Source organism: Setaria italica, chromosome V (genome assembly GCF_000263155.2).
Source record: "Setaria italica strain Yugu1 chromosome V, Setaria_italica_v2.0, whole genome shotgun sequence".
NCBI classification, from domain to species: Eukaryota; Viridiplantae; Streptophyta; class Magnoliopsida; order Poales; family Poaceae; genus Setaria; species Setaria italica.
The window spans coordinates 40,548,507-40,562,683 of record NC_028454.1 but is presented as its reverse complement, the minus strand read 5'-3'; the positions used below and the strand labels follow the sequence as shown (position 1 = coordinate 40,562,683).

Below are 14,177 nucleotides of genomic sequence, written 5' to 3'. Positions count from 1 at the left end.
TGCGCCGTGGGAGACCCTGATCCTGATGGCGGGGCCGGCGGCCTCGCCGTCCCTGCGTTGCACCAGCATCCCGCCGGGCCGGACCTCCCACTCGCCCTCGGCGTCCCTCCCGCCCGACGACCTGCTGCTCATCATCCCGGCCTCGTCGGCGACGCCTTCCTTTATCGCCCGCCTCGGCGACCGACCAACCGCGCTGAACGCGAAAGCGACGGGGTGAGGGAAAAGGTTTGGTGGCGCGTGGCTTTTGCGAAGGGTGGCGGGGCGGCCTCCCGGGTGCCTTCCCTCCCGGAGAAGCAAGGGAGGAAGGCGGTGGGGATTGGGGCAGGGGAGGGGAGGGAGGAGTTGGTGTTGGGTTGCAGGTGGGTGGGAGTAGGATTTTGCGATTTGCGGAGAGGTTTGCCGCAAGTACACACGGCTTTGGATTCTCGCGAGGTGCGGGACGATGGATGACGGACGATGGCAAAGGGGAACAGAACTGGGTCGGCTCGGGGTGGATGTCGTGTGCTGCTGCTGACTCCGCCGTGTCCGCCGTGGATAGGACGGTCCCCCCGAGGAATTGTGGGTCGGCGAGGACCGGGACAAGCTTGGGACCTTGCTTGGGCTCAGCCGCTCAGGAGGTGGGCCGGCCTGCCTCGTGGCATACTCGTGGGCACTGCTGAAATCGGTGGATGGGTCGAGCGCCGAGCCGAACTCTCCACAAGACGCCAGTCGCCAACGCAGCTGCGCAGGTACTAAACGGGATTCGTTAACTGCTTCGACAGGATGAGGAGTGAAATTTGGACGATAGCTTCATTTTTTTAAAAAAAAAACAGGAGGGGTTCAGAACCCTACTGATTAATTATATATATAAAGAAGTAAGGTTCAACAAGATGAAGATAAAGAAGAGGCCTAACAGAGGGAAAATAAAAAGAAAAAAAGAGGAGAAAGAAGGGAGGTCGAACAGGCAAACAGAAAAAAGAAGAAAAGCATAAAGGGATTGAATCCAGTCTTCCAGCCAAGGTTGATGTCTTGGTTTGATCCTAAGCAAGAGGCTCGTTTGCAAGACAAGCTGAGAGGATCAATATTGTTAAACATCCAGTTGTTTCTTGTTGTCCAGATGCTCCACGCCATCAAGATTATAATCTCCATAAAAAACGACATTCCCAATTTCCCTTTTAGTTGCTCTATTATGTTCAAGATCGGCCTTGTGTGTACATATGTAATCCCAATACTTCTCCAACAAGCTTTTGTAAAGTTGTAGCGGAAAAATAAGTGGTATGTCGTCTCTCTTTTTTGCCTGATGCAAAGCTAGCAGTGGTAAGACTCAAGGGCCATCTGTCTTCTTCTTAGAAGATCTCTCGTGTTTAGCCTATCCATGAGCAATAACCAAAAGAAGGTTTTGTGTTTTTTCTGACATTTTGATTTCCACAGCCATTGAATGCTTGGTGTACATTCCTAGTACCTAAGCGGGGCCCAAGTCATGAGTGCCTGTCCCCACACAGACAAATCGTTATTTCGAACGCACTAATCTTGTTTGCAGAAAAAGTTGTGAAACCATCACGTAAATTACTTCAAGTTTGCCGTTCTTCCTGTAAGTTTTTGTGTTGGACGTCCACATCCTGCTCAGTTGTATTGAAAAAGAAAACACCCCAGTGCCTACGTTTTAACCGAATCTACTCGTTTTCATGCCTTTTTCCAACTGTGTCACCGATTTTATTTTTCAATGCAACTGACGCTTATTTATCACGTTGCATTGAATTTTATTTTTTATGCAAATTACGAAACTTAGGGTAACACCATTTAAGCTTCGATCGACAATTTTTTTTCGATCTCTAAAGCGTGCCTAGATTATACTCTAAGAGGCAAGTTTTTTTAAACAAAATACTCTTAGAGGTGTCTAATTTAAGCCAAGACCATACTGATGATGTGTGATTTATAAAAATTCTTGAATCACTTAAGCATCACTTAAGCATGTGCATTGGCGTCGCATAAAACTGAGTAGGGAATGAGCATTTGCAAAGAAATGACCTATAGGAGAAGTCTAGTGACTTATTTCCTCCGTTCCGAAAAGAATGCAGTTCTGATTATATATGGACAAATGTGTGTTTAATAACATAGCTAAAATTGTATTCTTTGTGGTATTGAGGGAGTATGAGTTTTTCTTTTTATAATTTTGCCTTATCAGCAACATATTAACACCCGAAAGGTACATGTGCCGGCCATGCACTGAATAGGCTGCCAAGCGGGTAGGGATACCAAAACCACGATGGTTTTTGTCAGGTGCGACTAATCCACCATGCCATGCCGTTTTCTTTCTAAACAATTCTGGCAAGCAGCAAACACGTGAACTCCGTTTCTGCATACTACTACTATATATGTCCAACTCTTTATCACAAGAAAAAGCGTACCTTTTAGTTTATTTTCTACTCCCTCCGTTTCAAATTGTAGGTCGTTTTAGTTTTTTAGTCACCTAGATATAGTATATGTCTATATCTATGAATCTAGAAAAGTCAAAATGACCTACAATTTGAAACGGATGGAGTAAAAGAGAAACATGCGTAAAATGTACAGATTCAGTGTGTTTAGTGTAACATCTATGTGCCCTCAATTTTAAACCCAACCTTAACTGCTTGCTTGGTGATCATATAAGCAGGGCCTGTTAGCAGACTCGAAGTGGAGTGCTTTAACGCGGAGATATCTTAGGGGGTGTTTGGATCTCCGGGCTAAACTTTAGCTCCTGTCACATTGAATGTTTGGACACTAATTAGGAGTATTAAACATAGGCTAATTACAAAACCAATTTCACAACGCCTAGGTTAAATCGCGAGACGGATCTACTGAGTCTAATTAGTCCATGATTTGACAATATGGTGCTACAGTAAACATTCGCTAATGATGGATTAATTAGGCTTAATAGATTCGTCTCGCGATTTAGCCTAGGGTTCTGCAATTAGTTTTGTAATTAGCTCATGTTTAATCCTTCAATTAGCATTCAAATATCCGATGTGACACGGACTAAACTTTAACTTAGAATCCAAACACCCCTTAGACAAGAATGAAGTGTGGTATGCTTCGTGGAGAAGTGTTGTATGTCCCTCGAGAGGGTTGCCGTTGGCGATAGAATAGAAATCTGACTCCAATACAATATACTAGTGATATCGGTGGATTAAGAATAATTGGGTCCCCCGGAAGGTCATGTGTTCAGTGGTTGGCGTGTATGGTGGGAAGGGCGGCAAGGCCGGTGGCAGGTCGGTGGAAGACGACGACTAAAAAAACATGGGAACGGGAGCATAGCACCATAGAAAAAACAGGGCTACGAGATGAACGTTCTGATCCTCCATGTTTGGTTTCTGAGCTAGCTTGGACCTGCATACTCCGTACCTGAACTTCGACCTGGTTTCTGGGTGTTTGGATAAGAGGTGTTAAACTTTAACAGTATCATATCGGATGTTCGGATGCTAATTAGGAGAACTAAACATGAGCTAATTATAAAACTAAGTGCAGAACCCTGTGCTAATTCATGAGACGAATCTATTAAGCCTAATTAATCTATCATTAGCAAATGGTTACTGTAGCACCACATTGTCAAATCATGGATTAATTAGGCTTAATAGATTCGTCTCGCGAATTACACTCCATCTGTGCAATTAGTTTTGTAATTAACCTATATTTAATACTCCTAATTAGCATCCAAACATCCGATGTGACGGGTGTTAGATTTTAACACCTTGTTGCCAAACAGACCTCAATGTGTGCCCCGGAGCCTGCCGAACCGTGCGCCGAAGTTGCGGATCACCGCATGAAGGCCGCCGGCCCGCGGGGGTTTGAACGGATGGATCGCGCGACGCGATGATTACAGGCAGGTGTGGGGAACGGCCGCCGGCCGTACCGCTGGCGCAGTCGAGGGCGGGCCATGACCATGAGCGTTGGGCACCGTGTCGCACGGTGGCCAGGCAGACGCGAGCGAAATCTTGCCGGCGCGCCGTCCGCGTGCAGGCGCGCGCACGAACCGCGCTCACGGCCGGCGCACGGCACACGGCACCAGGAGACTTGCACGCTCGGCCGAGCCTGCAGCCAGCAGGCGCGCCCCCAGCGCCATTTCCGTCAGCGAGCCAGAGAGCGAAGAAAGGGTTCGATCAGAGAGTAGAAATTCGCCAGCGAGACAGTGAGCGGAGGACTAGCCACTGGAGAAGACACGAGACGGGGAGTGCGTACGGGGCGTGGTGACGCGACGGACGGGACGGGCACGTACGCGACTGGGCCCCGCGCGCGGCCGGCCGGGCCTTCCTTCCTATCATGAGCTCATGAGCGCGCCTGCCCACTGCCACACCGCCCCTGCTCAGATCTGAAACGGCACTGCGCTGGCGCAGGAAGGAGGGGTCGGGACTCGGGACTCGGGAGCAGGTAGGGGGCGATCCATCCATCGCTGTGCCTCACTGCTGAACCGTCAGCCCCTCGTCCCCCCGCCCGGCCACGTCGCGTCGCACAGTCACCCTACCCACGCAACCTAGCGATCGAGCGTGTGTGTACCTGCACAGGAATGTCACATGGCGATCTATTCACCTCACGCCCCCTGCCCTGCCCTCGGCTGCCCCTGACGCGACGCCCAGGGGTCCGTACGCGTACGGACCCGGGTTCTCGCGGAGAGACTGGGCTCTCCCCAACCCCATCGCGCGCCAGGCGGCCACTGACCGTTCACGCCACTGTTCCAACCCCCGGGACGTCACGGCCAGTAGAAGTTCGGTGCGCGTGGTAGGTATTCGAGAGCAGGCGGTCCATGATTGGGAACCCGAGCTTTCCACAACGACGGGATCACGCTAATCCTCACCGGACAATCCTCAAACCCGCACGGGTTTCCATTTCCATCATCCAACGCTTGGGTGATGAATTGATGATGGTAAGGGAGAAACAACAAGGCCTTGTGCTCGTGTGCTGCTTGTGCACAACGGAATTGATGGATCAGCAGCAGCCCATGCAGTGCAAGTACGCGTGCAAGAAAATCTGATCTCTCGAAGATGGTCATCTCACTAAAGCATTTATGCTCACGGCTAGGCCCTTGTTTACTTTGCGAATTTGGGAGGTGCCAAATTACTGTAGCAACACTGTAGCGTTTCGTTTGTATTTGTGAATTATTGTCCAAATATTGACTAATTAGGCTCAAAAGATTCGTCTCGCAAAGTACAATAAAACTGTGCAATTAGTTTTTGATTTCGTCTACATTTAGTACTCCATGCATGTACCGCAAGTTTGATGTGATGGGGAATCTTCTTTTTGCATAGTGCCAAAGTTGGGAGTTTTGTAGGAAGTGAACAAGGGCCAGGTTTGTGCGGGTATCACACCCGCTAACAATCTTGAGCCAGCATAAATGCCGTCTGTATTGGCGGGTGCTCGCGCACCAGCATAGACCGCTCTCTACTAGCGGGTGACATTAGTCACCTACCAGCACATATACGTTTTGTGCTGGCAGTGTGGTTACATCACCCGCCGGCACAGATGGTTTCTATACCGGCGGGTGCTTACGTTGTCAGCTCGGTGTATTTTTTCCATTCAATATATTATTTACCGTGTGTCGGGGATAGATCCTCATTATCCGCAGGGAAGGAAGAAGACGAACTCCTACTAGATTCTCTGTAATCCTAATAGAACTCATACCATGTAATCCTATTAGGACTCCTACCTTGTAACCGACCAGTAATCCTGCCCCCTGAGTATATAAAAGAGTGAATGGGTCCCTAGATCGATAGGTGAAGACCTTATAAAATCACAACAGAGGACCAAATCATCAACACAAAACAACACCCAAACGTAAGGCGCAATATACAACATCCCAAACAGGATGTAGCGTATTACGCTATTCTCATGGCCCGAACATGTATAGATCCGTGTCTTGTGTCCTCACTTTTACCTTCAAGTTCCAGGTTCGATGATCCCCCACCAACCAATCTACTACCTCGAGATACCCCTCGGTAGGTTGCTGGGTATAAAACACCGATATCGTGAGTTATTTATAATTTTTATTTCCTGCCAGTTTTTAGCCGTCAAATTGAAATATATATCTCAAACCACAGCCGTCAAATTGAAATATATATCTCAAACCACGTAACAACAAACTTTAATAATAAATAATTCACATTATTAAAAACTCCATCGTACATAATATATAATTCACATTATTAAAAATCCAACATTTGAAATAGAGCTATTCTTTGCCACGCTAATATTAAAACTACTACGCTCATCTACGAAGATTTGTGCACTCGTCCACCATCAACACGCCATGTTTATCAAAGAATCCTTCATCCTCATGACAAATCTCGCGTAGGATGAACCTCATCATGTTCGTACAAATGTTGTCGATTTGTTTATCTTCGATCTTGCTATAGTTACTATCGATGGTAGGTATCTGCAGGTATATAGTAAATGAAGATTAGGATATATTACTAGCACATGGCAGTGTATAAGAGATTTACGTTTTCAGGGTTCGTCCGGTACCTCCCATTGTTTTCGATGAACTCGCACACGTAATATTCGCGTAACACAGAGCCGGGAAGTTGCTCGTGGCACTGCAAATAAATAGAAAAATGATGAGTGGTTATTAATGACAAGTCTACGTTATATGGAAAAAATCAAGTTTTTATGTTCTTACAAATCTATGATATATTATTTTCATAGCTTTTCTTCTTTTTGGATTGTGGACCCCGCCTGTTAGTATGTAAAGCTTGTACGCACTTTAAGGATATAAAGACAAGAGTTAGTGATACAACTTAGGTGCATAGAATGTCAACACGTATCTAAGTATTGCCAAGGAATGTCTTACTTTTGTATAATGCCTATGAAATCCTTGTACCTATCTCTATGATAGCTGGCAGAGTCAAGGACCGCTGCTTCTCCTACCTTGGGTAAAATAGTGATGCAAATCCAGTGGTCTCTCCATTATATTAAAATAATTTATATTATAGACGGCATTAAATAGCACCTAATATATATATATATATATATATATATATATAAATTAAAACTAGCTTCCTCAAAACTGTAAGGAGCCATGATATAATCCTTGTTAGCTTTTTTCTTCATTACTTTTGCAATGTATACAGACACTTTGTGCATTTCTTCTCTGTGGGCTTTTATTTTTAAAGCATCTTTCTCCGCTTGTGTCTTTGCTGCTTCTATTTGTGCTTTGATCGTTTTCGTCATTTTGAACTTGTGCTATGGCTCGCTTATTCGTGCTGGTTCAAGGTACGCTATCTTAATCATGTCGTGCGTTAATTCTTCCTCCCTCCATTGCATCATGCAGAATAGGTTGCCAGATACTTGAAATAATATATATATATATATATATATATATATATATATATTTTAAAACTCGTGTATGCGGTACATGTGGACTTACAAGCACCATACAGAAATAAGATTCACGTCGAGGTGTTATTGATGGTAAAGTCTGTGCAAATCCTCAAAATCGATCACAATCTGGTACAGGAGAACGCCAAGGAAAACCTTAGTTGGGACATGCGCGGTGAATGTCTTGCTTCATTGCATTCATGATCCATCCATATAGCTTATTCAATTTCCATGGGCTCTCCAGCAGATCCCACCGATATAAGAATGGTTTGCCATACTCATAATCCATTAGGACATCATCTGACGCAAAGAAATTGAGATTTTGATCCCTTTCCTTTTGCCGAGAGGCGCTGCGAGTTCTAGATTTTTCACCGGAAGATGAAACCTTCTTCTGCAACACGTTTAAAAACTTATCGACGTCTGCTGATGGCGCCTTTTCATATGTGATGACCATACGAGGTACCGCTCGTCTCTTGGGAGGTGGAGATGCCGACGAAGGCGATGTTGGATCATTAACTTCTAAATCATCTACCTGTTCATCGCCTTCTAGTGTTCATCGCCTTCTAGTGTTGATGTCCCATCTTTCTCATTGAGAGCTTCTTGGACAGGTGATAACATTGGCTGCTCATCCTCATTGTTAGCTCCCTACACATGTGACAGCGTCAGCTGCTCCGTGTCAACATTTGAATCTAGAAGGGGTAGTTCTTGGCTCGGCCGTGAGGTTTTTGGCGATGCATTCAGAATGATATCTCGGTGATGCGACAGTATGTACTGGTTCATTGCATCACCGAGAACCTCAATTCCCTCATCAGTATGGATGTCTATCTCGCATGACTCATCCAACACCGTAACAACTTGCACCCAGACGTTGGCGGGGGTGCTTTTAGGAACACATGACCCGTTACTGCCATGCCGGTTGTGACCTCTCGAAACATATTTTGTTTCCTTCCATTAGATATAACCAACCTTCATGGTGTATCCACTTGTATGTTGTCAATGGTATACCTCACGTTTGCAATGGAGCCAGCACTACTCGGAGGAACGAATCCTGTCTAGGCAAGTAGCACGGTTGGTTCTGCCTGTCGTTGACCATCAGATACTATCAGGTTAGCCATCATTTGGCTCATCGCATGGTTGGCCAATAACTCTAAGAACTCCTGCTTGGCAATTTCTCTCATCTTCTATTTAATATTTTTCTTGTAACGATCGCACTTCCTGTAGCTTGCTTGGTTGTTGGGGAATGCTTTACCCTAAGGCAATGTTAATGACATCCCTCGAACACGCCCAGAGTGCTCCGTGGTTCCAATCACGATGGTTAGCTGATCTTTCTCCCTATCAGACTTGAAAAGACCCTTCTTTTGCACCTCAGCAAGTTGTTCCAACCTCTCGTAAATTAGCTTTGTTGAGAGGTGTTTGAATTTAACCTTGCCGTCGGGTGTTACAGTCGGAATTCGAGCTGGTGCCTAATTCCTGTTGTGCTCATCCAAGCCCGCAAACATATTCGGTAAACCATCACTAGCCATGTCCTATGTGTGATGCTTCTTTCACCAAATAGATTCATGCCTTCTGTACTCAATGTGAACTGTATATTTATTTTTTCATCTGAAAACTTTGGATTATTGGCATCGAAGGTCCTCCACTGCGAGTATCGGAAGGATGGTGAAGTTTTCCGTCAGCCTTTACTGGGTGATCAGCATGCTAAGTCATCATTTCAGTGGTCTTTGGGTTCGAGAACAAACGATTCAGACGGTCCACCATCGACAAGTACCTACCGAGGGGTATCCCGAGGTAGTAGATTGGTTGGTGGGGGATCGTCGGACCTAGAACTCGAAGGTAAAAGTGAGGACATAAGACACAAATTTATACAGGTTCGGGCTGCCAGAGTAGCGTAGTACCCTACGTCCTATTTGGGGTGTTGTATATTGCGCTCTGCATTTGGGTGTTGTTTGGTGTTGAGGATTTGGTCCTCTATTGTGGTTTTATGAGGTCTTCGCCTACCGATCTAGGGACCCTACCCTCCTTTATATACTTAGGGGCGGAATTACTAGTCGGTTACAAGGAGGAGCCCTAGTAGGATTACATGGTATCAGTCCTAGTAGGAATACAGAGGAATCCTAGTAGGAGTCCGTCTTCTTCCTTCCTTGCGAGTACTGGGGATCTATCCCGAACAAGTACCACATCACCAACGCAAGGACTTGTGCTGAGTCGTCATGTGAGTACCTATATAGGACTCGTCCTCTACTTGAGCACTAGCACTTTTCTTTGTGCCCTTCTTCCTCTTATTCTCGATGGAGGAACTGGCACGGTCCTCACAAAAATCGGTATAACTTTTGTAACGGCTAACATTGCAATTTGGACACTTTTCCAATGCTGCGTACTCACCGCGTTACAATTTGCGGTGGTTCTTGCACGCGTGTATTCTTTGCACACGCATTTTCAATGGATTGATAATCTTCTTTGATTCGTATGTGTTTTTTGGCACAAAGTTAGGCTTCGGGAGCAACTTGCCCAGTAGAGTAAGGAGATCATTGAAACTATTGTCTAACCAGGCGAATTTAACCTTCAAGATCAGAAGATGAAGGACGAAAAGTAACACTGTCCACTCCTTCCCACATCCCTCATACATACGGTCCTTTGCTTCCTTCTTGAGTATCTCAAAATTCTCTAACCTTTTAGCACTCCCTAGCAACACTTTCGGTTCAATGTGGTGCAACATGCCATCTATATCAACATCACGTTCCTCGTCCACCTGTGGTTCCACACGCGCATCTGTTTGATCACCATTTTGATCTCCACGACCATAATCATCATCCATCATAACATGATCATTTTCATTTGCATTATCACCACCCACTTCATCAGAGGTAGTATCGATGTCTGTGTTGTTGAAAGTACCTCCTGCCTCACCATGGTGGACCAAATTGTGTCACAAAACCTCGCTTTATCAAATGCCTCTTGATGACATCAGTATCCTCATATACAATATTGTTGCTACAGTCAAAACACGGACAACGTATTTGCTTTGTCTTGCAAATGCGAGCGTGGTTCTCCGCAGCCTCCACAAACTTTGATACCTCTAACATGAATGTATGTGAATGTCTGTGTACGCCATACATCCATACTCTATGATCCATCTTTAACAACCTATGACAATAATTCTATGTTATATTAACTAATTTAATGAGCTATAGGTCGCGATTTTATGAACTCAATTAAATTATGGATGTAGTACTAATAAGTAGGAAGAAATATAACAAAAAATAATTATATATCACCCTAAATGAAACTCAATTAAACCATGGATGTAATAATTAACAAGTAGAAGGAAAAAAATCAAACTCAATTATATATTAAATTCAATCAAACTCATTAATTAAAACTATGGATGTAATAATTAATAAGTAGAAAAAATATAATCAAACTCAATTCTATATTATATTAAAATGATAAATATAGCATTGTAATGGTTATGATATGACCATAGAATTTTATTTAAAAAATAATCCATCTCTAGTTATTTTCTCTCCTTTCCTTCTTTCCTCCTCTAGGTCTAGGTTTAGATCTAGATGACAACCTAATGAAGCTAGAAATGATAGATAGAAGTTGAAAAAGAAGGTTGAAATGGCACAAACTTACATTTTATAGCTATCTGCTTCAAAGAAAATTAGAGCAAAACCTTCCCCTTAGATTTAGTATTTTTGGAACTTTTCTTGAGCTCCTCTCGGGTAAGCTCCAAATGGAAGGTTGGCTAAGGAAAAATTTGTTCGAGATTTTATCTAAGCGGTATTTGTAAGCGCCCGCCAGCAAAGAACCATCCGTACCCGCGGGCACTAGACTGACGATCCCGGTCATCTTTGTACGGTGGGCACGATAATTTGGACGTGGTACAAATCGTTTTGACGCCGTGTCTCGAGAGAGAGAAAAGAAAGTATGATCTCCCACAGGGGATGGACGATGAGTCACGCCTGTGGACGTACGGAGACCATTTTCTTACACCTTTTCAGCTAGAGTGAACTGTAGCTCCGCTCTGCCTAGCTTTCTTTTGTTTATCTTGAGGTGACAGGCCTAGGTAGCTCTACCTTTCTGCTCGATCGCCATGGCACAGGCCTTGTTTAGTTGGCCAATTTGGGAGGTGCCAAATTACTGTTACAGCACTGTAGCACACTGTAGCGTTTCGTTTGTATTTGTGAATTATTGTCCAAATATTGACTAATTAGGCTCAAAAGATTCGTCTCGTAAAGTACAACAAAACTGTGCAATTACTTTTTAATTTCATCTACATTTAGTACTCCATGCATGTACCGCAAGTTTGATGTGATGGGGAATCTTCTTTTTGCATAGTGTCAAAGTTGGAAGTTGGGAGTAACTAAACATGGCCGAGAAGAGAGGGAGAGGCTCTGGCGTCGTGTAGCTGTCTCCTCTCGAGAGCAGAGAGCTCGCCAGCTCGGCCAGTCGGAGGACGGAGCCAAAGATTGCGCCCAGGCGGAGGCGGTACTCATTGATATCGGTAGAGCCCACTGCGCGGCTGGGCACTGTTCCTGGCTATGGGGGTGTTTGGATACGAGGTGTTAAACTTTAACAGTGTCACATCGGATGTTCGGATGCTAATTAGGAGAACTAAACATGAGGTAATTATAAAACTAATTGCAGAACCCTGTGCTAATTCGCGAGACGAATCTATTAAGCCTAATTAATCCATCATTAGCAATTGGTTACTGTAGCACCATATTGTCAAATCATGGACTAATTAGGCTTAATAGATTCGTCTCGTGAATTACACTCCATCTGTGCAATTAGTTTTGTAATTAACCTATGTTTAATACTCCTAATTAGCATCCAAACATCCGATGTGACAGGTGTTAAACTTTAACACTTGATTGCCAAACACGCCCTATATATACTAGAATAGAACCAAATACGACGCAGGTAGGCGTACCGCATGCATGTCACACGCACGGGCTTCCATTTCCAAGAAGTGTACTCGCGCGCACGTACGATTGCGAGATTGCTTGGGAGTTGGAACATGTCCATGCATGCGTATCTTGGATACGGTTCAGCAAGTATGGAACATGTCAAATATGCGAAGTCGGATGAGCCTCTAGCTGGGCTACTCTCAAGTCACTAGCATGTGGATTTGATCTCACATGTCAATAACCTAACTGCAGAGAACACTGCAGAAGAACCACTTCCGCGAAGTCTTACATAAATGAAACAATGAGGCCTCTAAGTAAATGTTAAAAGACATATGAATTATCAAAGATCAGCTACGTCAAAGCACAAAACAGTGTTGCCAGTTGCCACCTTTACTATATTACATGTCCCTTATACTAAAGCAACATTATTAGCAAAAAAAAAAGCATTCATTTCAGTTGGTATGCAAACACTCGAGCACGAACTGGATATATACTCCATCATTTCTAAATTGTAGGTTATTTTGGACTTTAGCTTTTATAGATTTATAAGTTTTGCTAAATGGCCTACAATTTGAAACGAAGGGAGTACTTATGTATGAGTCCATAATTTTATGATGCATAGTCAAGACTCAAGAGGCATTAGGCATCACCAATTATAGTACGAGGTACTAAACTTTGCTAAAAAGTTCATTTTGTTTGGTATCAAGGTATTAGAATCGAGTTATAATGTTGATTTTTCATATAGTGCCTGTTGATGAGCCGGAAAAAGGATAGTAAGCTAGCAATTTTGCATGCATATGGTCAGCATATTATGCATGTAATGCACTGGGATGATCGGTGAATGAATTAGCGTTGTCTTCAACAGAAAATAAAAATCAGTTTTCCAGAGCTACACAAATTCCAGGAACCCGAACAAGATGTGAAGAGACCTGAGGTGAAGGTACCTGGAGACGAATAAATGGGAAGTATTATTCTATGCTGTCTCTTTGCCTCCATCTCCGGGGATGTGTTGCCTCTCGGGTGGTCATATGTACAAGGTGGATGTGACACCGGTACCAATCATGTGATCTTGCAATTGTTTTCGCATGGGCACATGATACTGTTCCCTGAAACCCTAGCTAGACCAATCCCTTTTCACCAATGCCCTAGCTAGACTCTAGAGGCCGGCCTTTCGATCATTCACTACTCCATACTACGCATGCATGGTTGCTGGAAAGGGTAGAGCTATCCGTTCGTGTACTTTATTCAGCGCATGAAGGCCGTCGCGTTTGTGACCTGTGCATGATTGTCTACATCATAAATTTTACGTACAAGTGGACTTACTACACCATATGTCGTAAAAGTAGAACAGTACAATTCTCAAACTGTCACACGGGTTTTACTACCTATAGTTTGCCCCTCTTTGGAACAAATGAAAATTAAAATGGAACAGCTTTAATCAATTTGAACCTAGTGAAAAAATGACATGAAGCCCTTTGCATTGGGACCCAAACAGGAAAATATATAGAATCATTTAAGAAGAAAAAAGATAAATCTCATATGAGTGTTCTAAGAATACTACAAGATTTGTTATACTAGTTACATGCCCGTGCATTGTGCTGTATAGTCGAAGAAATCTTGTCGTATTCTTGCAGTTTGTGGGTATTTTTGACTATTAGTTTTAATTAAGCTTGCCTAAAAGAAACGTTTTGCAGTTATATTTGCACCACATTCAATCTCTGTGTTTAATTAATCGTTCCTGCTTTTCAAATAGTCTGTAGGGTGGAAAATCCCATTTCTCCAAAATTTGACATAGGGGAACGAAAACGCAATCTAGTGTGTACTTTGTCATGTGCTTAACTGCTGATACGCTTCCATGCAATTCCATGCTGAGTATATATACCCGCCATGGGCTCCTTCCGAACCCATAGCTCTAGGGCTGAAACCAGCAAAGGCAACAGC

At 44.0% G+C, this 14,177-nt stretch overlaps 1 protein-coding gene across 1 annotated transcript in view; it reads right to left on the bottom strand.

The window, feature by feature from the left end:
- LOC101761120 (BAG family molecular chaperone regulator 4) overlaps positions 1-441 on the bottom strand; it is a gene marked incomplete in the record, with an annotated part of 3,293 nt that extends 2,852 nt beyond the window's left edge. The window contains 1 exon segment of the mRNA XM_012846566.3: positions 1-441. Coding sequence (XP_012702020.1) covers positions 1-135 — 135 coding nt within the window.
- Positions 442-14,177: the final 13,736 nt, after the last annotated feature.